Below are 26,637 nucleotides of genomic sequence, written 5' to 3'. Positions count from 1 at the left end.
CAGCCCTGGTAAGCAGTCTTGAAATCTTCACCTTATTTAGACAATTAGCTTGTATAATCTTGATAGAAGTTAACACGTAATTCATGAACTATCTTCAATTAAGATTCCACAAGCTAATCTTCTAATTGAGAAACAAATTTCTTAATAATAATCAATTATAAATAAAACAAATTTCTCAAATGAATGCTTGTTTCATACTGATATAGAAAAATTTCTATACTTCGGAACCAATTGAGACCAATCTCCAGATATAAATTAACGAGGAATTTACAGTTTTTAAAAGAAATTGAATTCACTCTAATGTGGAAAGTAAAAGATGAATATCACGACCTAGAACGTTTTTGATCATGTAGAAAAAAACTAGAGAACAAGATACTTTGCCACATTTTAGGCAAAAATGAAATTGGATAAAAAAACAAATGAGTGTACGATTTCAAAGTTACAGTCAACTGAAAAATGTATTCAACCCTTCGCACTCGAGAGACTATTTTAACTCCAAAATGAAGACATTTGTTTCAACTTACAGTATTTCCACTTGGCATGATTATCTTTATTTGATATGTATAAAATTGAACATTGTTTAACCTTGACAATTTATCGAATACAGACAGATTTAATAATGTGAAAATTCTTTTGATAACAGTGTAGCAATTTTTAGCGTCACCTCAGAATCGCCACTCGAGTGTAAAAGGTTAATCATTTTGTACGACAGACGTCTTATAAATAAAAGAATTTTAAAATGAAAGAATGTATGACCGGTATTTTTGACGAGCACGGTAAATTTAGTGTTAATCGAAAAGAAATCAATAACATATTATTAAGCAATCAATAACGTATCATTAAAAAATCTGTAACATATCGTTAAGAGATCGATAACTCGTCGGTAACAAATCAATAAGAAATCAACAAGAAGTCAGCAAGTAATCAACGCGAAGTTTGAAACTAAGAGCTGTATCCGCGATAACGTTTAGACATTTTCCAAAAGCAAAGAGAGCACAATACGTTCGTGAAATTTCAACTTTACAAATAAAAGGAACCGATACATTCAATGAAGTTGTTAATCGCGCGCAACGGGGATCATTAACCAACGAGACTTCCGTGAGCCTTTAAACTTATTTCGCTGATGCTCTCCTTAGGGGTTTGCTTGGTAATCGCGTTTTCGCTTCTGCCGCGTTATTTAAGGGCGTAAATTACTTTGCGCGTCTGCCAGCCCGAAGCATCCGATCGGTAATTTTGATCGGAACTCCACGGTTTATGCTTAAAGGCTCTTCCACGCCGGTTCCAGTTATTTACATAGCAAATTATACTGCCCGAATTCGCGGAAATTTTGCAACTACCAGTGCAGAGGCCCGATCCAGTTCCATTCGCCTGAACTGGCTCTGCGTATTCTATAAATTCAAATAAGAGAGAAAGAGAGAGAGAGAGAGAGTAGTAACTAATTAACTTTTAAAGAGATAAATCGAAACATCGAATATCAAGATTTAGTGTCAGAATTTTTTCACTTAAAAAATACGTACGAGTTTCATTGAAATCTGTGGAGTTAATTACCTTTCAATTACAAAATAACATAATTGACTCTTAATTATGGTGTCAGACATACTGTGGAATTTCTGAATCATTTATGATTTCAGTTGCGTACTATAAATTTCTGATATTTAGTTTTACATTTCGTTTACCGGAAGCCTATTTAATAGGATTTTTTATTACAATTCTATACCGAGAAGGTCCGTAACAATTTTTTTTTTTTACATGAAAATCCAAAATAATTGATTAGATTACGCTATTTGTTTGTACAGAATCGAAATGTCGTTTGCCAATGCACAGTTTATTAACACCACTAACACAGTAACTAAGAACAGTACTGAACCTCTGAACTAAGAGGAGTTCCATAATTTTTTTTCAAATAATAATTTCAAAAGAACATTTTATTAATCTACATAATTCGATGGATCATAGATTATTACAGTCTTGGAACAATTTTTTATGCAATTCCTGAGTATCGATTTTAGAAGAATTATTAGGAAACTGCTGGTGGATAAAGTGTTAACTAGTTCCTTACACGAAATTGTAGATAATTGACATCAAGGTGATCCGAAGGTCATAGTGTAACAGGTCGTTGAATTCGTGTCGACACAAGCTACAATAATATCAATATAAAATATGCACTATACAATTAAAAAAAATTAAGTTAACCTTGATTCTTTCGAATAAAACGTTTTTCCCGCCATTTCTGATATCGCAATCTGTAGCTGACCAAAAACCGATCAAATTTTGTTAGGAACATTTGTTTGTCAGACCGTCGGAATTACTGGAAAAATCGTTAAATCGACGCAACCGTGTTCGAAGAAACCGTGCAGATTTTACTCCACAAAGGGAGGACATTTGGGAGCATCAAGATACGCATGGGACAGCGAACGAGGGTTAATACTTATCCGGAGAATGAACATGTCAATGAAGGAACGGCTAAAGCGACCTATGTCAAAGAAGAACCAGGTGTCTACCCGCCGATAGAACTTTCTTCGTAGAGCAACTTCGTGGAACGCTGGTCGGCCACGTGTGTGAACGCAGCTGTACGAGGCCGAGTATCGAGCTCCTTCTCATTAGGATATCGTCCCTCGAGGCTCGCAGGAAGATACTTTAAGGAAACATCAGAACGTGCGGTCCTACCGGATGGGTCCCGATGTATCGTTTTTACTTTCGCTTCCTCAACCTGAGAAGCTATCCTGCTCCTTGCAGACAAGAGGATCGCCCCGGCACCCGGCCGAAAGGGTAGCAACAGAGAGAGAGAAGCGAAGGCCGGCGATCCAGTTGTCTATTATATTTAACCGAGTCATAGCTATAGATACACGCGTCAATTCACCGAGAGTCGTTAAACTGGGGAGCACACTGTATATACAATAATCCAGTTTCGACCCATTAAAGTTTGCATTAATCAAGTTTTATTTCGCTCGTCAGCTACAAAACAAGATGTTAAACGAGTATTATGGACCGCGTATTTTATGCATTTACGACAATGTCGAATTATTCATGGAAGGAAGGTATCCAGCGTATGTTTCTTAGAATTAACATAGATAATTTGTATCTTGTAGAGAAAGATTCGCGGTATTATTATCGGGCTGCGGATTGTCATGCATCTACGGCAAAGATGAGCGAGAGCAATTTAACCCTTTGCACTCGAAGCCATTTTAACTCCGAATTCGAAGTAGTTCTTCCGACTTACAGTATTTCCATTTTGTATGACTTAAGTGCATCTTTAAAGTGTAATGCAACTGTTCAAAGTGTAATTATTTCATACATATGCATATATATTAACATATTAGATTGGTGGTAGAAAACGTCGTTTCCTTATTTATACTTTCTAACTAGCACAAACTTAGCATAAGTAATGTAATTACGACAAAGATGAGTGAGAGCAATTTAACCCTTTGCACTCGAAGCCATTTTAACTCCGAATTCGAAATAGTTCTTCCGACTTACAGTATTTCCATTTTGTATGACTTAAGTGCATCTTTAAAGTGTAATGCAACTGTTCAAAGTGTAATTATTTCATACATATGCATATATATTAACATATTAGATTGGTGGTAGAAAACGTCGTTTCCTTATTTATACTTTCTAACTAGCACAAACTTAGCATAAGTAATGTAATTACGACAAAGATGAGTGAGAGCAATTTAACCCTTTGCACTCGAAGCCATTTTAACTCCGAATTCGAAATAGTTTTTCCAACTTACAGTATTTCCTACATATAGATTAACATATTAGATTGGTGGTAGAAAACGTCGTTTCTTTATTTATACTTTCTAACTAGCAAAAACTTAGCATAAGTAATGTAATCATTGTAGTCATCACTAAATAATCATTGAGGAAGATGCATACAATCGTTCGCCAAAATTATTTAGATTATATAATGCGTGTTAAGCTCTAGGCATGGTTAACATTTAATATTAGAACTACCAAATTTTGGAATGCGAACAACGTACATTATATTATAACAATGATAAGATTTGCCTAAACGTATTCAAATCTTGTACGCTATCTATTGTAATATATGCTCTAATAAAGAAGATTATCTAGAAATTCCTCACAGAAACATTTTTATTTCGACTGGTTTTATAATTCTTGTGTTAAAAAGAATACAAAATATCTCATAATCAATAAAGCCAAGATCGAAACAGTAAATCAGATTTGAATATTAATTTAAGAACAAATAAAGTGTAATATAGGAATAATTATATATTAACAAATTAAAGTATATTATAGAGTTTAGCAAAGAAGCTTTTACGTTGTTAATGATATCCAAACGAAAATTTAACAAGATACATTTGTACATTTCTCTATTAGAAATAATAGAAAATAAAATTAGACAAATACAATATCTTGTTAATTTTTTTTTTTAATATCAAGGGTGTCTCAGCTAAAGGTGCTGCGAATAATTACAAACTCAAAGTAACTTCGACTGATGTTCAAACGAGAACCAAAAAAAACAACTATATTTGCATATTCGTATTTTCTATTATTTCTAATATAGAAATATACAAATTTGATGTTCGAATAAGTTTTTGTTTAAATATCACTAGAAATGTAAAAGTTAATTATAGACTCAATAATTATACCTATCACTGTATATATAACTACTAATAGTAGAATAAACTAGTATAAATAGTATTTTAATTTATAATAAAATAGTATTTTGTAATCAACGCGAAACAATTGCAAATACTCAAATGAAGTGTGTGGTAATAATCAATTAACATCACACGCGAAGAAGAGCGTTTAGACGTCGAAATTATTCTGGAAGCAAGACAATAACATAGGCGGTAGAAATGAGCTGAAGAAGGAGAGCAAATAAACGTTCTGACAAACTATCCTGCTCATTCGGACTAGCAGGACCGCATGCTTCGAATTCTTTGGAAGAAATCCAAAGATTACACTTTCCTACGTTCGCTGTTACTGCAATCGAAAAAAAACACCGTTTTATCTCAGAGAATATTCATGGCCTTTGAGAAACGCTCTGAAAGCCGCATATTCGAATCGAAAAGTTCACCTCGGTAAAAGTTCGCTGGGGCAAAGATAAAGTAGTACGTATAAAGTCTCCAGAGGGTCGCCGGCGCTTGCGCAGAAGTGCAATTGCAATGCACGCGGATGCAACAAGTGCAAGCGATGTGCCATAAATCGTGCGCGGCTTGATACCGAGCCGGGCACGGCGAAGCGTTTAAATTAAAATTAATCGAAGATTTCGAGAACGTCGCACGGCGACGGGGATTAATTAAAATTCATAAGGAAAAATATTACGATAAAGGAGACGAACATGATCAAGCGACAAGAACATTATGTGACGCGACATCACTTAACCGAGTGAAGGGATCTCGCCTGTGCGAAGAAGGTTCAGCGGCTCATATTATGTACAGCCTTATCGATCAACATCGACGATTCTTATCGATATTATAGAATCAGTCGTAAATATATTATAATGCAATACGACAACGTTAATGGAATGGCTGGCCGCGGAGTATCGGTGTAATTACTGCCTGCGAAATTTATGCTGTTGATACGGATTTCAGATACGAGATTCTGCAAAGGGAAGGAAAAGTTGCTTTATGAATTTGATACGGTGACGTAAGAATCCTATTTGTCACGGAAGAAATGATCGATATAACCTATCGTCGACGCATCGAGGACCAATTACACAGCATCATCGAACGCAGCACGAAGATTATTAACACGTTCCGTGCCATGTGTACCATCGATGGTACATGCTTACATGTTTCTTTAATGCGTTAACAAAATAGTTTGTAGCAAATATAGAACCGAAGAATTAATTCCACCGTAAGAATGGGTCATGATAAGTTTGTTTTATTATTACATACGATGATTAATAATTACATATAATATATCAAGTTTTAGTAAAATATCAAATGGCCAGCGTGAAAAGTCGAGTAAAAACAACTCGGCACAGAACGTGTTAATGTGCAACGGACTCAACTTAAAACGTTGCACCGTAAAAACGCGACTGCAGATTTCATGCGTTTATGGCAAATATGAATAGATGAAGTACAAAATTGTAATTGGTAGACCGCGGATTTTTATGCGAAATAAATATTGTCCGCATCAATTACAAGATATAGAAACTAAATAGCAATTTCGTTCTTCCTTGAATCGTTTTAATAGATTGAAAATAATACACATGCACGCTGACATTTAAAAATTTCTTTAACCATCTTTTACTATTTGAGATTATGCCTGCTCAAAAATTGAACAAAAATGCAGAAAATCCGCAGCCTAGTAATGACATTAGAAGAATTTAAAAGATCGTTTCATTATTTTCAACTTCTTACGATGAATTAACTTCGATAGTTTCTATTTTGCAATTCATTACTCATTTTAACTCATTAAAATTATTGAAGGTAGCAATAAATGTCCATGCCTTCCCTGTTTATTGCAATCGGTGCACAAAAGTTTTATTTTGCATAAAGATCGGCAGTCTGACCATAAATGCATAAAATCCGCCAACTTACAGCGGTTTGAGTAATTATAAACTAATTATTACTCTTTTAGCGATATTTAGACAAAAACTTAACGATACATTATATTTGTATATTTGCTATTTTCTATTATTTCACAGCACTGTACATGGTCCCTCTTAACTGAGACACCGTGTATTTAAAGAAAAAGACAGAACATCGTCGTTCGTATTGTAAATAAAAAATAGAATTATACAAATACGACATAACAAATACTTATTATGTCTTTTTCTTGAATCTAAAAGGTGTCTCAGCTAAAAAGTAAGCCACCTACAATGCTGTGAATAATTATAAACTCCAAGTAACATTTACATTTTCACCGATGTTCAAACAAAAGCCAAAAAAGAATCATATTCGTATATTTCTATTTTCTATTATTTCTGATATAGAAATATGTAAATATGATGCTCTATTAAGTATTTGCTCAAATATCACTAAAAATGTATCTAAATCTAAAAGATGTCTCAGCTAAAAAGTAAGCCACCTACAATGCTGTGAATAATTATAAACTCCAAGTAACATTTACATTTTCACCGAAGTTCAAACAAAAGCCAAAAAAGAATCATATTCGTATATTTCTATTTTCTATTATTTCTGATATAGAAATATGTAAATTTGATGCTCTATTAAGTATTCGCTCAAATATCACTAAAAATGTAAAAAAAAGTCACTTCGAGTCCTATAATTATGCACACCGTTTCGTATTGCCCTCGCAATAAGCAGATCTCAAAAGTGTGCAGCGACAAAAAGAGAAAAGTTAAATCCACGCGTGCCAGTGCTCGTAACTCGGTAATCACGCGACTCCGGGTGTATCGAATACACATCCATCCGTTTCGGTGTCAGAGGACGTCTCCTGTAATAATCCTATCGCGCTTGAAACGCGTCCAGCGCACACGTCGTTCCTTTCTTGCTGCCGATAAAAGGTAAGCGGAAGAAGAAGAAGAAGAAGAAGAAGGAGGAGAAGAAGAAGAAGAGGATAGGAAAGACGAGGAAGAAGAAGAAGAAGAAGAAAAAAGTATCAACAACATTCAGAAATTCGAGTCGCGCCTGCGTGCCGAAGCAGCCGGCTGTGCATTGACGCAACAAGTGCATACAGGATGCACCGCGGCACGAGGAGGTGGCTGCACGGGGAGGGTGGGAAGGGGTGGCGGAAGGGGGGAACGGGGTTGGGTGGGGTGGTCTGGGAAAAGTGGGGAGTCGAAAGGGGTGGAGGACGAGCAGAAGCGGAATTAAATGCAAGACGAGGGAGGGGACACACACCACCGGTGAAGGGCACGAGGTTGGCACGCGCCGAGTGCAACGATTCACTCGAAGAAAAGAGAGAGAAAGAGAGAGACTGAGAGAGAAGGAGAGAGAGGAGGCACGGGCGAACAGCAGAGAAAGGGAGAGTGCATCGCAACGAATTGGAAGAGAGATGCATCTCCGGCGACTTCTCTTGTAGCGGTTTTCGTTTCTTCCTCTTCTTCTTCTTTTTTATCGTTCTACTTCTTCTTCTTCTTCCTCCTCGACCTCTTTCCACTCTGTTCCGCATCCGTGACACGAACGCTTGTCTGCGGTTTATGAATTCAAGGGGACAAGTGATATAGACAAACGAGAGCTGCCGAGTGTAGGAAATGCAAACAAAGTGCATCGAGCCGGCCTGCTATTATAACTACCGACTGCAGGGGTCTGCCTTACCCCCGTTCCGCCCTTCCCGACATGCAACCTGACTGACCCGATACCAGGCCGCTAGGTGCATGGCCCTTGTTATGCAAATGAGAAAAGTGCAACCTCTCGTAAATGCAAGTGGAAAATACCATTGCAGGCGCGTGCAGTCGACGATAGGGGATGATGCACCAGTATCGACACAATACATACTGGTTTCATTCACTTCTTACCGCGCACCACGGTGTCGCGATGCCGGGTCATTGGACTGCTCGTTTATCGACGCCTCGCGTTGTTTTTTAAAAAATAATTATTTGTCTCCGTGTTTTTATTTGGACCGGCAGATTCTGTTATTTTGTATTCGGTGGTGTAACGCGTTCGGTGAAACTTTTCGAGTCGACAACGAACGACGAAGTAACTAACATAACTAGACTGCGGATTTTGTGCATTTATAAGAAAAATCAGTCGATGAAATGCAAAATAGCAAAAGCATCGAAACGATTCGAAAATATTATTGTACTACTGTCAACTTATTAGCAGGATTTAAGAAAAGAAATAAATGACTATGTAGATCCAGGATCTTGTAAAGACAATTTTTATTTTGCACAAAGATCCGCAGTCCGATGATAATATTGTTCTCTCTTTCCTTTCACTGTCTTTATACTATTGTATTAGTACATCGCTAACAAATAATAATAATAAATATTCGGTTGAGAATTCTCGTTTCATCGCAGAGACAGATTTTATTTGGCGAAATTATTATTGACATCGCTTCGAGAGCAATAAGTTGCATATAATTGCATTTTGCTTGTGCACCGGAAGAATCGATGCAACGGCCGGCAGATTATTAAACAACGGTTGAATTGCCGCACTCATAAATCGAATAACAAATCGAGCAGAGATCGATATCAGCATCGACACGTCTTCGGAAGCAAGTCCGAGGAGAAAGAGAAGCGGAAGTTGCATACGGCTTAACCTAATAATTCGATCACAATTGCATCCTTCACGGGCCGGTTTACCGCAAGTGCATGCATAGCACGCAGGACAAGAATAACGTATATTGCACGTGCCTCCATTGTCCGAATGCACCGCAAAGTGAACCCCGGCTTTCATCGGACCCGGGACAGGCTTTGCGGTCATCTCGTTATGCATGAGCGTAATTTTCAAATTTTCAAGAATGCGATCACGCAATCGGGCATCCGGCATCGAACGATCTACGAGCTGTAAACTTTGACGATCCCGGGAACTTCGAGACAGGGAAAGTCTCGTCTTCGATTCTATTTCTCTACGACTATTAACAATTACGCTATTGTTCGAAGGAAGACTCTTATTTCAAGAGAAGACTTTTGTTAAACAAGATGACGTTTATTTTCAAAAGGACTCTTATCCTTGAAAGAACTTTGATTCCACAGAAGACGCTTACCTGAAGACAAATTTTTATTTGGAGAAATAATCTTATTTGAAAGGAATCTTCTTATTCGAGGGAAGATTCTTATTTGAAGGAAAATTCTTATTGGAAGAAACATTCTCGTTTGAAGTAAGACTCTCGTTTCAAGGAAGACGCTAATTTTGTAGGAATGATATCGCAATTTCCGTGCCGCCGAATTAAAAACGGAAAAGAGACGTTTTATATATAAATTGACGATCCATATTATTTCATTATGTTTAACTGTCAACATGTAAGATTCAGGAAGAGGTATCAACTTGTACATAAAACTGTTCTTTTTCCATACGTTTTAAATCCGAGGGCGCGGAAATTGGGGCAGCCACGGAAACTGGGACATCTACCCTACACGCCAGAGGAGTGCGAAGAACGATTTTTACACGTGGCACAAACAAGGTGTCGCCGAAGTAGGATCGCGAGAAACGGCCACCGACATAATTACGTTTATCCGGGCAGAATTTTCCGGTCGGTTCTCACACTCGCGGATGCAAAGCAACCTTGCACGACGCCGGAATTAACACAAGAAGGCCCGATCGAGCCAGTTAAAGAAGATAGAATCAAAAACACGACGGATCCCATGGAATGATTGTAAAGATTTGTCGAAGGGTGAGAAACCCCAAGCTCTGAAACTAGTTTCGCGCCGGCAGCAGCTCTCGTTTCTCGGGCCGTCTTCCTTTTTCTTTCATCGTCTCATCTCGCCCTTTCATCCTTCACACGTCGCCTAGGCCGCCGTACGAGTGTGCTTTACATTTGAAACATATCGGCTTATATGGAAATGAATGTTTAGCCATGCATCGTTGTCTCGAACATCAAGAAACGGAGGCGCCTCGCCTCGCCTCGCCTCGCTGCTGGATGCTGATACAAATAATTCGGATCGGCCAGCTAAAGACAACTCTTGAAAGCGATCTACGCCGCTATGAACTGCCGTAGCGCTCGTCTATTGTCGTGTGTAACAATCTCCCCGTCTAATCTTTTCAGCGCGAATCACGACGGAATCTACGCTCCGACAACGGCTACATTTGTCGCACCGATTTTAATGAGCACAGGGGAACGCCGGGTTTCGTGAAATGAATTTTGATGGAGCTGCAAGTGGCCGGTTACTGGCCTCGTTAATACCTGCCACGATCCTGACAGCTTCGATGTTGGATCGGTGGGAAAGTGGGACCATTTTTGCCGACGAATAAGCAAAGGAATTTGCTATGATCTCGACGCAGCGTGTGATTGATTTAATTAAATCGTAATGTCGTAACTGGACTGTGGTTTTCATGCGTTTGCGACGTAATTGGCTGGATCGAACACGAAACAACGAGACTGTTGTATTAGTTTCGATTCAACAAAATCATTATGGAACGAAGTACACGTGTCAATAGCTCTTCTGTCTGGCAACTGATACGAAGAGTTTCTATTTTCTATAAAATCCCGCGGTAATTAAGCACGTAAATAAGAAAACGGTTTAGCAGATAGTTGATCATCGAAGTGAGTAAGACGTCTCAGCAAAACGTTAATTAAAAACCCGTAATTTCTACTCGCTAAATCGTGTTACAGGTATTTTGGCATTTTGAAGAATGTATTTCGTATTTAAAATATAATTTTTCAAATATCGCGTACGATCTTCTCACAACGAAACTTCTCGTACGGCAAACAAATAGTTTTAACATTACACCGCGGATCTGTGTGCAAAATAAAAAATTGCCGCAGCGGTTAAAATATAAGCAGGGATCAGATAAAAATTAATTTCATCTCTCGAGTATGTTATTCAATTGAAATCAATATTACAACAACCTTAAATTCTTCGAAATTCTTTTTACCGTTTTGCCCGTCCGCTTTCGTTACAAATGCGTTAAATCCACGATCTAATTACAATGTAATTACGAATAGCATTGAAAAATTCGTCGCGGAAAGCGGCTCGCGGAACCGTGTTCCCGTGTTCTCGAACATAAGACCGGCCAATGAAAACTGTTATCTGCAGCTGTTAAACGTTCGTTCGCGTACGTACATGGCCCCTGTTTAACAACATTTCCGTGGCCTGTTCGACAAGAAGCGTAATCGATAACAGCAACCCCGGGGAAGAAAATTCCGACGGCGCCGTTTACGCGGCTCTCGCATCAATCAAATCCAGACCGCGGGCTCGAACAAGCTGCGGTCGGAACCACTAAATTACAAACACGTTACAGCCACGCGCTGTTGAAAGTGCGCAACGATCCCGCGTTTTAACGACTCCGGTTGAACGACGTGATACCTTCAATTTCGTTCGCGTACCGAATGTTTTGCAACAAGAACTCGGTAGCCGGCGCCCCAGGAAAAAGTGGCTGGCCCGTGCAGCTCGTTAAACTGTCCGCTCTCTGCATGTTGTCTTTAATTGCTCTTATCTCCGTGCGGGTATCGTTACGGCCAGCAACAAATCCTTGGTTTATACGATTGCACGTTCGTATCGCCGATAAGGCTTCTTGTGGCAAGAGGCAGGGGCCAGTGGTATGGGTAAACGCGAGGAGAAACAGAGAAAGGACGGCGCGAGTCCGAGGGATGGTGAAATAACAGATTGCAGTTGTGGCACGAGCGAGCAGCCTGGACTCAGCTCAGCGCTCGTAAGGAGAAGGCAGGTGCCACATTTTTTTTCGAACGCCTGGCTCACCGTCGAGGAGGAGGCTGCCTCGGTGTGCAGAGGCTCCCAACGTTTCTGTAATTGAACCGGGGACCTGGAAACTTCGAGAGGAAAAAAACTCTACTCGACGAAAATCATCGACGATGGAACAAGCGGCCCTGCAACGTTATGTTATATAGCGTAATCGCTGCGCCAAATTGCAAGGAAACTATGGCAATACGAGGGGGGAGGGGGAGAGTTTTAAACGTTCGGCATATTTGATGACTAGACCGCGGATCTTTGAGCGGAATAAGAATTCTCTGCATCGAGATTGCAAGAGACAAGAGACAAGCATAAGTTTTCCTTTTTATCTTTAATCATTTTAATAAGTTCGAATTAATGCATCGACGTTCTTCGTTTGTTTTAACATGTTCACCGTTATATTACACCTACTTTCGTCATTTTTGAAAATTCAGGCCCCAATATCTTGTCACTGGACTGCGGATTTTAGACGTTTATAATAACAAATGGATTAGTGAAATTTGAAACAATTGAAAATATGAAAAGAATTTAAGGACATTCATGTATTATCTTCAACTTATTTCAAATCATTAAAGAAAGGATTGCAAGAGACAAGAGACAAGCATGAGTTTCCCTTTTTATCTTATAATCATTTTAATAAGTTCGAATTAGTACATCGACGTTCTTCGTTTGTTTTAATATATTCACCGTTTTTCAAAATGAAAGTTCAGGCCCCAATATCTTATCACTGGACTGCGGATTTTAGACGTTTATAATAACAAATGTATTATCTTCATTCATGTATTATCTTCAAATCATTAAAGAAAGAAATGTTCATTTGACTCGTCCTTGTTGCAATCGACGAAGACGACTCGCTGATAACTACATATCACGGTGCAAGGCAAATTGAAGGAAATTGAAGCTACAGAAAAGGGCGAACACTCGAGCCATTGAAACGCAAGACTTTGGCAAGACAATTTAGATGAGATCAATATGTAACGGGAAGATCGAGACTCCGTTGCATTAAAGTCTAAAATCCAACGACTACGCAAAGAAAAACTGATACACATAGAAAGATGGACGAATATATGCGAGCACTAAAAATACACGAATTTGGTCATGCAACCTGTGGTAAAATCGTTAACAGAAAGATCGAAGCTCGAATATTCTATTGCAGTCTAATTGAAGGAAAACTAATACGGCAGAAAAGAGAGTGAATGAATTTTGAAGCACTCGACAAATCGCACGACTTTCGGTTACATTCGTTAAATGCGAAATCAGTGACAGAAAGATCGAATTATTTTTATCGGAGTACGAGACAAATTCGACTGAAACAGACACTACAGAGAAAGGGTGAATTTTCAAGCACGAGTTTGGTCATTCTACCGAAGATAAAATCAATAACACGTGCCACGGAATAAGGACGAACACGTTCAAACATTTAAAACGTGCACGTTCGGTCGTTCTTCGCAAGGCAATATCGATGACGGAAAGATCGTCGGACAATGCAAAATCGAACGAAAACAGTGATCGAAGTAAACCGCTGTATTTTGAAGGAATACGTACCATCGATCCGTGAGGCGAGGGATAGCATGCGAAGAATAGAATGTAAACATATTGTGGATTGATCGTCGAAAAACTCGCTCTAAACGTGCGCAGCGCAAAAGATCGACGACGGAGAGGATACATCCGGCGCAGCCCCGTCGACGACGAAAGTTCGTAGCAAAATCGAGCGTCGCGAAAACAACCGGCCGGGAATTTGCATGAGAATCGGCTAGCGAAGTTTTTTTTTCCACGGGGAACAGTTCGCCGCGTACTCGTCCCGATTTACAATCGAAGATGTAATTGGCCAGTTTTACTTCGCGAAGAGCGACCCTAACGCGCGGGGCCCCTTTGACGAGGACCGGCGTCTATTCAAAATTCGTCGCCGAGAGAATGAGTTCCACTGCGGGTAATCCTCAACGATTTTTGCTTGGACACGTTTCGGCATCGGCTCGATGCTCCTCGGCCTCTCTTTCTCTGTGTAGAGGCGACGGGCGTGCGCGAGCGCGATCGCGCGCGCATTTACTCGCGTGCGGCCAATTATGCACCTCGTTATGCCGGCATTACGCGTGATCTCTTCTTTTGATCGAGAAACTGCGAGCCGGGTTAATAACCCCTCTTCGGAAGTTTGTGTAAGCGACTACATAAAATTTTTAGAAGACAAATGGACTGTTGGCACGTAAGAAAACAAGTCGGTTTCGGCCGATGATACCCCTGGAATACGCGCGGCGTGCCGCGGCGGGGACCGTAACGGGCCGGGCCAACTTCTTCTTCCCGAAATATACACATTAATTTGTTATGTACGTGTAAGAAAGCGTAATCCCGCCCGGCCGCCGTTTCTTGCATGCTCCTCGGTATTTACGATCGTTTAAAGGCCGGCGGTTAACAATATACCCGGAGCCGGACAAACTCTAATTATAACCGCGGCAAGACACTTTCATGCTTAATTTATTTAACGATGTACTGTCTACCCCTCGGCCTGTACACTCGATACCCGCGTGAACCATCAATTCTTATCGGCCGACCACGACGGGGACAACGAACGTCGCCGGTTGTAATTATACGCGGCGGATAATTTATTGCGAAATCTGCGCCGCCTCTGGATGAACGTGCGGTGGAACCTCCGTTATGCGAACCGATCGGCAAGCAAACGTGTTCGCGCGAGAGTACAACGATCGGTTATTGCTCTCGTTCGAGTCAATACTTGAGATCAAGTTTAATGAAATGAATGTAATTAATTTTAGCCGTTTATTTGGAAAGTGACCTAAGTCTAGATTCACAGAACGTATAGCCAGCTTTTGCGATATTTACATTTGTACGTTATACATTCATAATTTCGTTTCAGCAATGCCTCTAGAACAATGCGACAACCCTTAGAAACGCAGGAACATACTGCCACGTTGTCGGTCATCAATATTTTTAAATTCATTAAAACGCGAAATCCTCAAATATTGCGTTGTCCGAAAAGTTCATGCAGATTTTGAAGGAAAATTGAAGCGCAAGAGATTTAAATTTTAGTATACATTTATTATATTATATATATATATAATTCCATTTCAATTTTATATTGACGACGATTGTGATTTTGCGCCATCATATTTTCACGCTAGATCTAACCTTTGTGTGTCAGAGTTCCCGTTTTGATGACGTTACGACGTAACGTTACACGTAAATTTAACACTAAAATTTAAATCTCTTGCGCTTCAATTTTCCTTCAATATATATATATATATGTATATGTAGGTTTCATTCTTTTCTACAACCTTTTTCCATCTTTCAAGCAACTTGAAAATTCCGTCCTGTCAGAATCTCTCAGGTTTCTCAGCGAAAAACTTTTCTACTTGATTTTTTATCTTGACCAAAGAGTTGAAGCTTTTTACCATTAAGGGAATTTTGTAACGATCGAAATAGGTGGAAATCAGAGGGCGCAAGGTCTGGTGAATATGATGGATGGGGTAGAACATCTCGAACGAGCTCCAAGAACTTTTGTCGAGTTATCAAAGTCACATGAGGCCGCGCACTTTGTTTTCTTCCATATTCGAAGGCGTGTAAAACTGACAAAAGTTAACGTATCGTAACCAAATTTTAATAATTTAATAATATGCCTGAAAGTACCGTCTTTCACGATATGTATGCATGTCGTTTGATTTCAATCGTTCTGATATATTCAGACCTGTCCTTACTCCACCTATCAAAAATCGGCACGAACTTTCCGAACAACCTAATATTTGGATTTTAAAATGAATTAATTTTAAATAAACGGCTCGTATCATTTTTGTTGTTTAGATCGTCTATAAACAGACAATGTGTTTACTTGTTTCTGTAGAATGAAAAATGTTACGATACGTGTAACGTATGTAACATTACGATACGTGTAACGTTACGTCGTAACGTCATCAAAACGGAAACTCTGACACACAAAGGTTAGATCTAGCGTGAAAATATGATGGCGCAAAATCACACAATCGTCGTCAATATAAAATTGAAATGGAATTATCTTGCGCACATAAAATACAAAATCGAGAAGACAACAATATTCAGTACAGTCTTTTACATTGACGACGATTCATCATGCTAAATCATATTTTTTCGCTAGATGTAGCTTCGTGTGCCAGAGTTTCCGTTTCGATGGCTTACACGTACCATAGAAATTTCATAATGAATCGTTTTAAAAATGTTTCATACTACTGAAGCGAGTAAACAATATTGCGACAGGAAATATGCAGTCACGTGGTTCGCATGCGAGAACATTCTTCGGAGAACATTCGTAAGAGAAGATGCGAACATCGGATGTTCATTATAAAGGAGGTTCCACTGTACCATGATGTTGAGATTCGGTTTATCTGAATCTTCTGGTAGAACACGACGGCTTCGATAAAAACATACTTTCGACAATGGAGTATTACAGGTCCCTTTTTTAATAATTCTCATTTGTTCGAATAATAAGAACCAAAAGTTGATGCACCATGCAGGTGAAAAAGTTCGGAGCATTCTTCAAAAGATAGATTTGTATTGCTGATATGTGTATAGATCGCAGATTTTTATGCAAAACAAAAATTGTCTGCATTAGTTGCAAAAAATAGAGACTAAATAGTAAGTTCAATTTTACTTTAATTACTTCAATAGATTAAAAATAAAACATTGACATCTTACAATTTTTTCAATCTTTCTCCTGTCTTAAATTGTGACCATTCAATTTTGTCATAAGTGAATAAAATCCGCGGTCTACTTTTCAAAGGGTAAATACTATAATTAGAATATTTGACTATATGGGAGACTGATGGGAGACTGATGGGGACTCTATGGGAGATTTGCGAACATCTCTATCTCTAATACAAAAAGATTTTAAAAATATCCTTCGAAGAAGCTCACTTAAGATGTCGAAGCTCAAATAAACGGAATCTCAGAATGTGATAAAAGCATAATCAAATAATTAAAAGAACTCACCGTTTCTTCGGTCCACTAGCAACGGACGGCTCGACCACAAGGGATGATCCTAGGTAAGTGTATCCTGAAACAAACATGAACAGAAAAATAGTTTTAGAACGAGTTTACGATTAATTTATTCGTAAATGATGGGCGGCTCATTTGTCAAATCGATTAACTTCGGAAATGAAAAGGTACATTGCTTCTTAAAATTTCCTTCAAATAACGTATACATATATATGCATACATATGAATAAACTGTTTAAATTTTTGTTACATCGTATTATTAAGCACAACATTAAGGAAATTTATTCTAAACATACAAGTCTAAGATTCGATCAAACGTTTAGACGCTGTAATTTTCAAAAGTGAAGTTAATTGATTTAGCTCATGGCCAGTTCAAATATATTTGCTGAAAATAGTGTAAGTGAAAAAGAAATTATAGTAGAATGCCGGGTAATTGGACTATATGCATGAAATTATAATAATTACATAAAAAAACATATTTGAAAAATAGATATGAAATTTAAAACTAATAATAAAATATACAAATGATAAAATATACATGTAGACTATTTAGACGATGTGACTGCTTCTTAAACAGACCTCTTATTACATCAGCTAGTTTTATAATTTTCAATTATCTAACAAAAAGTTCCTAGAATTCTCAGAATATGTGAATTCTTTTCACATATTATTGAGTGCCAGTGTTACTGCTATATGCCTGCCATAATAAATTTCTTAATTTGTATCAACAGTAAAACGACCTCTTATAATTTTTCGGTATAAATAATCTTGTGTGGGCTTGCAAATGACACCTAAAATAAAATCTAAGCTAATATATTATTTATTACTTTCAAAATATAGTAGAACATATATGTATTATTATTATTATTATTATTATTATATATCATATATATTATTATTATATATTATAGGTTATATAACATATAACCACAATTTTTTAGTACTGTGTAGTGTTTGCATAAAATCTTAATAATCAAAATATTATTAATTACTTTCAAAATATAATAAATATAGGTAAATAAATAATATATAATAATTATTATAATATATCATATATATTATTATTATTATTATATATTAAAGGTTATATAATAAATATCCTCAATGTTTTATTATTGTGTAGTGTTTAGTATAAAATCTTAATAATCAAAATATTATTTATTACTTTCAAAATATAATAAAACGTATCGTATATATTATTATTATTATTATAGGTCATATAATATATAATTTCGATGTTTTAGTATCTATTTACACGTTCGCAGCAAATTAAAAATCATGTAGGGTCGCCGGCAAGCCCAGGTGGTCGTTCTAGGGTTAAATACGGTTAGCAATTGCTGAAAAAATAATCGAGAAACGATCTCGAACGTGCCGGTTAATCAGGAATTCCGGATAATCGAGTATGCGAATAATCGGTCCAACAATGATCATCGCATCCGTGTAACCAAGCTGCACAACAGCGCCGCTAGCACATTGTCGTAGCATCGACGAGGGTAGAGAGGAATTAGTTCATTGGGTCAGTGCGGACAACCTGTTTGAATCCGAGGTTCGCTCGAACTCTGACCCTGGTCAGAGCGGCCGATGGGAGATTTTCCCATGGAAAAATACGCTTGGCACCGGTTCCAAACCGGCGAGAAGAAGAAGAAGAAGAAGAACTTGACCGTTGCTTCCGGGTTCTGTCCTGCACGTGAGCAGTCCAACGGCGCAAGAAACGCCTTGGCGATCCGCAGCTATCGCCATGGCTCACTCATATTCTAATCAGGATCAAGAGGTTATGTGAACGTATGTACGGTCATAGTCTCGTGCTGGTGAATTTTTTCGACATGCTCCGAAGGGTCTCTTCGCGCGCCTATATACATACATATATATATATATGTATGTACACACAAGTATTATTTCCTTTCCTAGGCGCCAGGTGTCTTCTGCCAGTTAGGTCCCATCTAATTTTCCCTAACCAGTTCCTCGCTGAATATGTTGCAAAAAAATCCACAAAGCTATTAATACCGGCGTAACGAAACGAACGTTTTTGTTCAGCCGTTCGTGGGATCGGAGCATGGGCAACGAATTCTGGTTATCTACTTCTCTTACTTTGCAATTGTCGCGCTTGCCCCATCGACGAGGTCGGTGGTTAATTAAAAACTTGTATTAGGAAATATTTTACGAAGCTATACGCGCGCGGCAACACAAGCTGAGAAATAACGCACGAATATGTTTCGATGTAAGGCAAGCTGCCATCACGAATAACGAAGCTGTTAAAAATCTATTGTACAATTCAAAGAAATTTAATTCTGCATAGAAGTAGCACGAATCGAAACATTTGAAACTTTTATTCACCCCTAGAACAGTGATTTCCGGTATTAAAATTATTGTAACTAAAGTGTTAAATAAAAATGTAATATTATCAAGCAATTATTTTATGTACCTTGTTCAAATTATTTGAGCAAATTATTTCATATAAATAATAATAACAATAATAATAATAATAATAATAATAATTATTATTATTATTATTAGCAAATTATTTCATATAAATAATATATTTATGGCTATAAAATCAGTAACATTTTTTTGCATTTTTGTTTTAAAATTGTACTATATTTTTTGAGAGAAAGATAGCTATAGCAACTAGAATAAAATTAGAAATTAGAAAAAAATTAGGGAAAATAATTCGAAATTAGTACCACCGATTCTTTTCACTACCAAGTAAACAATTGATTTGCTTCTATTACGTGTCTTTCGGCGCAATTTTGAAAGTACGTTGGGTTATTACGATTCACGTAGCGATGCGTTGACAAACGTCTCGCGTCCCGATTAAAAAATACGTTACAAACATGAATTCGTTCCGGGAAATGTGATTCAACGACACGAAGCTATTTGGCACGGCATGCGTTTAAGCTCCCTTTCAAGAATTTTATTTGCTCCGAAAGCGAATATCCTTCGGCGCTTTGCCAGCCAAGGTCACCGGAAGGATGTCAACCGAATTCGGTCCAGCGAAGCAACACTTACGTGCAACACTGTTTCTCAATTAGTTTGTTCACTTAATTACTCTTTTTATGTTTTTGATTGCGGAATTTCAGCGGTAACATTTTCATAATATTCTGCTTTTATTCCTCTAATGTGCAATAGATAATGAGGACACATTTTTTATGGTTTTTGATACGTTGTTCCTCGCACGTTGTCGAAGACGAAAATTCATTAATTTTTGGTACAGTAGGCACTCCCTTAACTGAACATTTATTTTTACAACACTCTGGTATCCGAGCGTTTTATTATCTAATCATTGTATTATTTAGATTTACATTATCTCCTAATAGAGAACTTGAATGAAGTTTCTATTTTATTTATTTATTAATGCTTTAAACCAGATGGTTTATTTAGCAAATAACTAAATTTTTAGATAATAGAAGTAGAGTCTTTACTGTAACTTCGAAATGACTAATTTGTTTTTAGTTATGTTGTAAGTAGACTGCGGATTCCACGCACTTATGACAAAAATCGGTGGATCGAGTGCAAAACATTAAAAGAATTTAAAAAGAAAAAAGAAAAGAATTTAGAAACGTTGCTGCGTCACGTTTAACTCGTCAAAATGATTGGAAATAACGCAGACAATTTTTATTTCGCATAAAAAACCAGTTATTATTATAGTTAAAAATCTAGATATAAGATAGATTTCCTTAAAATCTGTAAATACACTACAATTTGTTGTATCAAAGCGTAGTAGCATCGTTCTAGAATTTTTCGTGCAACTATTTTTGAGGATTATGAGAATAATATCTTCGGTGGTTTCAGTATGATACGTTGGTAAATAGTCTTGCTAACGTCGTCGACTTTGGGCAGCTGCTTTGGACAAATCTACCACCATAGAATCCTGATTATCAGACTTATTTATTATCCGAATATGTTTCACATGTAAACAGTTCAAACTAAGACGATACGTAACAACAAAATAAACAGGATGTAAAAAAAAGTGAAATCGACGAAGTGTTGCTGCTTTAGATGTTCCACACTTCGAACTGGTACAATGTAAACTAAAAGAATTTTCAACGAAAACATATCGCTTCATTGATTTCATTTTCTTTTTATGTCAAGGTCATCCGAAGGTCATGGTAGAACAGATCGTCGAATTCGACTTAACGCGAGCTACAGTAATCTGAAGTAATAAATATACCGTGCAATTTAAACAACTGAGGGCGACCTTGATTTTTTCGAATAAGACATTTTATCGGAAATTTGTTAAATTGCAATCTGTGGCTGACCCAAAAACCGATTAATTTCCGATCGGAACAGTTTTTCATCAGACCGTTGGAAGTGCTCGAAAGAACGTGGCGGCAGTTACGTGGAGCACCCTGTGTTGTGCAAAAGAGTGAAAATTTGAGAAACCATTGCGACTAAGTAGCTGTTTCATTCTTCGAACAGTCGTATCTCCCCGATCAATTGGAGAATAATCGATAATCTACTCTATATTACTCTTTATAAATCAGCTACAAAAGTCCTTTGACTCATGAAATTATTTCCTGAATTAGTTACCACCTCGAAGCGCGCGCGCGCGCGCACGTGTCCATTTTCAGCGATCTCTACCCGCGTAAGAGGATCGCTAACTCGCTTGGAAAGATCAATACTCTTATAGAAAGCGAAAGCGATAGAACTCGCTTGGAAAGATCAATACTCGCGCAGGAAAATCGGTAATACCATCGCGCTTTCGTTTCGCATCGTCGCAACAGTAGGTCCCTTCGAGATTCGTTTTTCATTCCGGCACAAGCTCGCCTGAAAAAAAAGAAACCGGGCAGAGAGATCTGTTGGCGTTGTACAATGGCGTGTGGCGAGTGGTGGAACAGTGCGCGAGGAGTCTATTAAATGCAGCGGAGTGCTCGGCAGAACGAGGGTACGTAGCCTAACCTACCGGCCGGAGTACGCGTATAGCTTGGGAATTCGGATGAATTAAAAACGCGTGCGCGATATGTGCACAGAGCGAAGGAAGATGGCAGGCGACGGTGTCTCCTCGTGCGAGTACGGACTCTATGTAGAGTGAGGTACTCGAGAGCGAAAGAAACGAACGAGAAGCCCGGAGAGATAAAAAGGAGAAGTGTAGCACCTAAATGGCTACTTAGTATGTCCCGTGTCGAGTTCTCCCCTCGAACGGTCCTCCTATCTTCTTTCTCCCTGCGCCGGTAATATTCGAAAGTGTTTCTATGCACGAGTGCTCGGCCGAGTACAACAGGTTTCATTCGAAAGCCAATTCGCGACAAGGTGTGAAAGAGTGAACGTGAAGGAAAGAGAGGAAAAAAATGGGAGGAAGATAGAGAGGAAGAGAGATCGATAGCGAATGAGAGAGAGAGAAAGAGAGAGAGAGAGAGAAAAGATGGCGAAGAGGGAGGTGGACAGTGGTTGACGAGGATTTAATTCGATTCTTACGTCGCATCGCGTTCGACCGGAGCTTTTTCACGCTCGATTTCACGTGGCCGACGCGAACGCCGGAGGCTTCCGAGCCCCGGCGCGCAAGCCCGGAAAACCCGTGCATCCCTTTCGAACACGGGACACCCGTTATACGTTTAAAATATACCGGCATCTCGTATGGGGCGCGCTGCTAAGAAATGCAGAAACAGCAGTTGCTATGCTAGGTGGTACTCCCTACGAACACACAGGCGTAGCTTGCGCGCGCTACACACAGCCGAGCCCTCCGCTGCTGGCCTACCTCGATCTTTCTAAGCACCGGTGAAATTCATGCACAGAGAAGGAGAGGCACACGCACACGGTTAGGCCACTCGGCACGCACACACGGAGAACCGCCGAGAGGGAACAAGCGCGTCTTCTTCTTGCCCGGTCACACACGGATTTTCGGGGGTTCCGTGCGCGCGGGGCCGTCACAAACGCGCGTAGGCCCACCACACGTGCCTGCGTTTGCGCGCGTGTGTGCGTACGTATGTGTGTGTTCGAACGGGCTCGCTCACGCGCACAAGCGGCGCGCGGACACACGGAGAGGCCGGGCTCTGCCGGTTCACGAGGGAGTAGAAAAGAGCGAACTAGAAAAAAGACGAGAAAGAGAGCGAGCGAGAGGAAGCGAAACAGCGCCGGCACGAGGGGTGTAGCAGTGGTGGTATTAGAACGGCAACGAGAAGGGTACGGAACGGAAAAGAGGGAGTGGAAACAAGATAGGGAAGGCAGTGTACGAGGGACGACGGCAAGGTAGAAGAAAGAAGGATAGCGGTGGAGAGAGCGAGCGCAACAGAGAGAGAGAGAGAGAGAGAGAGAGAAAGATAGAGGGAGAGAGGCGAAAAGGGATGGAGCACGTAGAAAAGGGAGAAGAAGAAGCGAGATAGAGGGAGGGAGAGAGAAAGAAGCTGGTCGTGCTAAGCGCGGCCAGGGTCTAGAAGCGAGTTTTCGGATCGAGTCAGTGTATGTGGGCAAGAGAGTAGGTTAGCAGGCTCTCCCGAGGAAGAGGGTAATACTAGATTGTCCTGGTGAACGAGCAGGACGGCAAGTGCCTTTATAGTGGGTCAGTACTAGCCGGCACCCGGCTAGCAAGCCTTCAAGGTCTCCTTAGTGCTGCCTCCTCGCTCTCCTCCCGTACCCACCATCTTCCCTCCTTTTAGCCTACAACGAAAACTGCCAGGTAGGTGAGGGCCTTAGGAAAGCTATCCGGAGGTCGTCGCGCAACCCACCTAATATATATTCATTCTTTCTCCCTCTGGTTCTCTCCTTCCTTCTCCCTCTCGGCGTTCGCGCGTACCTTCCCTTTTCATTCGGTCTCTCCTCTTTGTTCTTCCTTCTCGCTACGTTTTACCGGTTTCCGTGCTTAAATCTCGTCAAACTCTGCCGGACAAGGCGGTGTCCCGCGGGCAAACGGACTTTCCGGCGTTTCGGTTCCGCGAACACGGCTGATTTACGGTCCCGTTCGAAACGCGTTCCGCCGATTCGATCGGATCCGATCGGATCGGATCGGATCGATCGGGTTCCGACCGCAATTATCGAACGCGCTCGGTGTTTGATAACAAAGTCGGCGCAAGGGCGGCTGGGCTAACGAGCAAAAGATTACGGGGCGCGGTTGTTTCCTGGGAGCTGTCGGCGATCGGCGCCCGTATTTATAACGCGGCTTTTATTAATAGAACAACGCTCATTACGGCGATAACCGATGCACCAGACTACGCCGCGGGAATGATGGCTCTCTCTCGCTCTCTCTCTTTTTCTCTCTTTTTCTCTCGTGCATCCGACTCGCCGCCGATGCAGCAGTTTTCGTATCGCGGGCGCATGATACCCCCGCGGGACGCGACGGTTTTATTCGACGCGGCGGCAGCAGCCGGTTGCGCTCCAGCGACGAATTTTCGTTAACGATCGCCGTTCGGTGTCGACTCACGAATTCGAAATATCTATGTGCCGGGTGTCCTCCCGATGGCCGGCGGGGCTCGCGGGACGCCGGATTGTAACGCCGGTTTACGAAATGCTGTTACAACGATAAGGCGAGAGCTGTACAGGATGACATAACAGCGAAGAGTTTCTTGCGTTGGCCCGGGAGCGAAGGAGACCGACGCTAGGAGGACCAGCGTCGGAGATAAGGAGAGATAGAGAGAGGACGACGGATAGAGGAGTCGAGAGAGAAGGAGGGAGAGAGACAGAGAGGGAGATCAAGAGAGAGAGAGAGAGAGAGAGAGAGAGAGAGAGAGAGAGAGAGAACACGGGCTCCACGGGGAAGTAATAAAATATTTGGGTAGCGCTGAGCGGGAATGGGAATGGGAATGAGAACAGGTTCCTGTTGCGCATTCCAGGCCGATGCTGAATACCGATGCCTTGGACACAGCGGTTGGCACGGCTAGGTACATAAATTACTATTGAGTTACAACTCGCTAGTTCTGTCCCACTGAAATCCTTCGCGTCGGTGAGTCACGGGTCAAAAATTGCCCGAATTCAACAGGCTGTGCGCCGTATATGCTACAATTTCCCAAAATGTTGGTCAAAATGGAGTTTTCGGTGTACGCAGGCAGCAAAAGGCTGCTGCAATGCGTACCTTGTATACGTTTCAGAGATTTGTATGTTACACGATTTGTTTTACCGCACGTGTATATATTAAATAATTTATTATTATACCGGTATATTAGGCAGTTTATTATTATACACGCATATTAGACGATTAGAAAAAGGCGATGTGTATATTATTTTTCATATATAGTAGAGAATTTGTTATTATACATGTTTTAAAGGCAATGTATTATTTTTCATATATATTAGTGAATCTTTTATTATGCACGTATAGTGGACAATGTATTATCATTTATGTATATTAGGGAATTTATTGTTATACATATACGTATATATTACAAAATTTATTATTGCGCGTGTGTATTAGACAGTTCATTACTGTTCATGTATATTAAGGAATTATTTTTATATATTTTTTTATATATTTTACATATTTTTCATATACAGTAGAGAATTTGTTATTATACATACATAAAAGACAATGTATTATCTTCCATATATATTTTAGAATTTGTTATTATACACGTACAGTGGACAATGTATTATCATGTACGTATATTAGAGAATTTATTACCATACACGCATACTACAGAATTTATTATCGTACATGTATATTAGACAGTTTTTTACTATACGTTAATCTTTCGCAATAGAGAGACACCCTGCAATCAGTTATTTTTTAAAACGAATATATATATTCCAGCAACATTAAGCATCCAGGAAAAGTTATTGAAATCGTACAAAATCGTACGAAGTTATGAATCGCGACGAACTTTTCGTGAAAAGGTAGCACTGCGCGCGGATCCGACTTTCGAAGAAACCGCGAGCAACATTCCGCCGCCAATTATCGTGGATCCATCGATATCGGTTTCGTAACGTTTTCCAGGATCGGTATAATAGCATTCGTCAGAGACGCACCGGCCTCCAACTTCCGTTAAAGGATTGCGTGCCACACGGGGAAACGGTGTCGTTATTTCACTGGCTCTTCATCGAGGCATTCCAGGACCGAGGAAACGTGGGCAGACCTCGAAGCGATCATGAACGTCACCCCGGTCGAAAAGACGATTATTCGGGGATAAACTTACACGGCCGTTCGCGTGATTAAAGGTGATTCATCATGTCCGAGTCGCCTGTATAAATTTTATACGCGTGGACGAGTGGCCTCGTACAATATATGTGTGTACATATATATGTTTATATGTGTGTGTATATATATATTGGGTTGGCAACTAAGTAATCGCCGATTTGTTCAATGAAATAAAAAATTTTGTTTTACTTGGAATGAAGTTTAATCTGTAATGTACTTTCCATTTTGTTCGATGACCTTTTGCCATCTCTCTGACAACTTGAAAATTCCACGCTCGTAGAAAGTCTGATCCTTTTCGGCCAAAAACTGAGTTAAGTGAGATTTTACAGCGTCATCGTCATTCAAAGTTTTACCACGAAGGGAGTTGCCC

General features: G+C 39.7%; 1 protein-coding gene across 1 annotated transcript in view; it reads right to left on the bottom strand.

Moving 5' to 3' along the window:
• The window catches only part of Imp (IGF-II mRNA-binding protein), a 157,053-nt gene that overhangs the window by 109,909 nt on the left and 20,507 nt on the right, over positions 1 to 26,637 (bottom strand). The window contains exon 2 of the mRNA XM_033475462.2: positions 17,204 to 17,267. Within this exon, the coding sequence (XP_033331353.2) occupies positions 17,204 to 17,267 (64 nt within the window). The remainder of the gene's footprint in view (positions 1 to 17,203; positions 17,268 to 26,637) is intronic.

The sequence above is a fragment of the Megalopta genalis genome, chromosome 5 (genome assembly GCF_051020955.1).
Source record: "Megalopta genalis isolate 19385.01 chromosome 5, iyMegGena1_principal, whole genome shotgun sequence".
In the NCBI taxonomy this organism is placed as follows: domain Eukaryota; kingdom Metazoa; phylum Arthropoda; class Insecta; order Hymenoptera; family Halictidae; genus Megalopta; species Megalopta genalis.
This window is presented reverse-complemented; position numbering and strand designations above follow the sequence as displayed.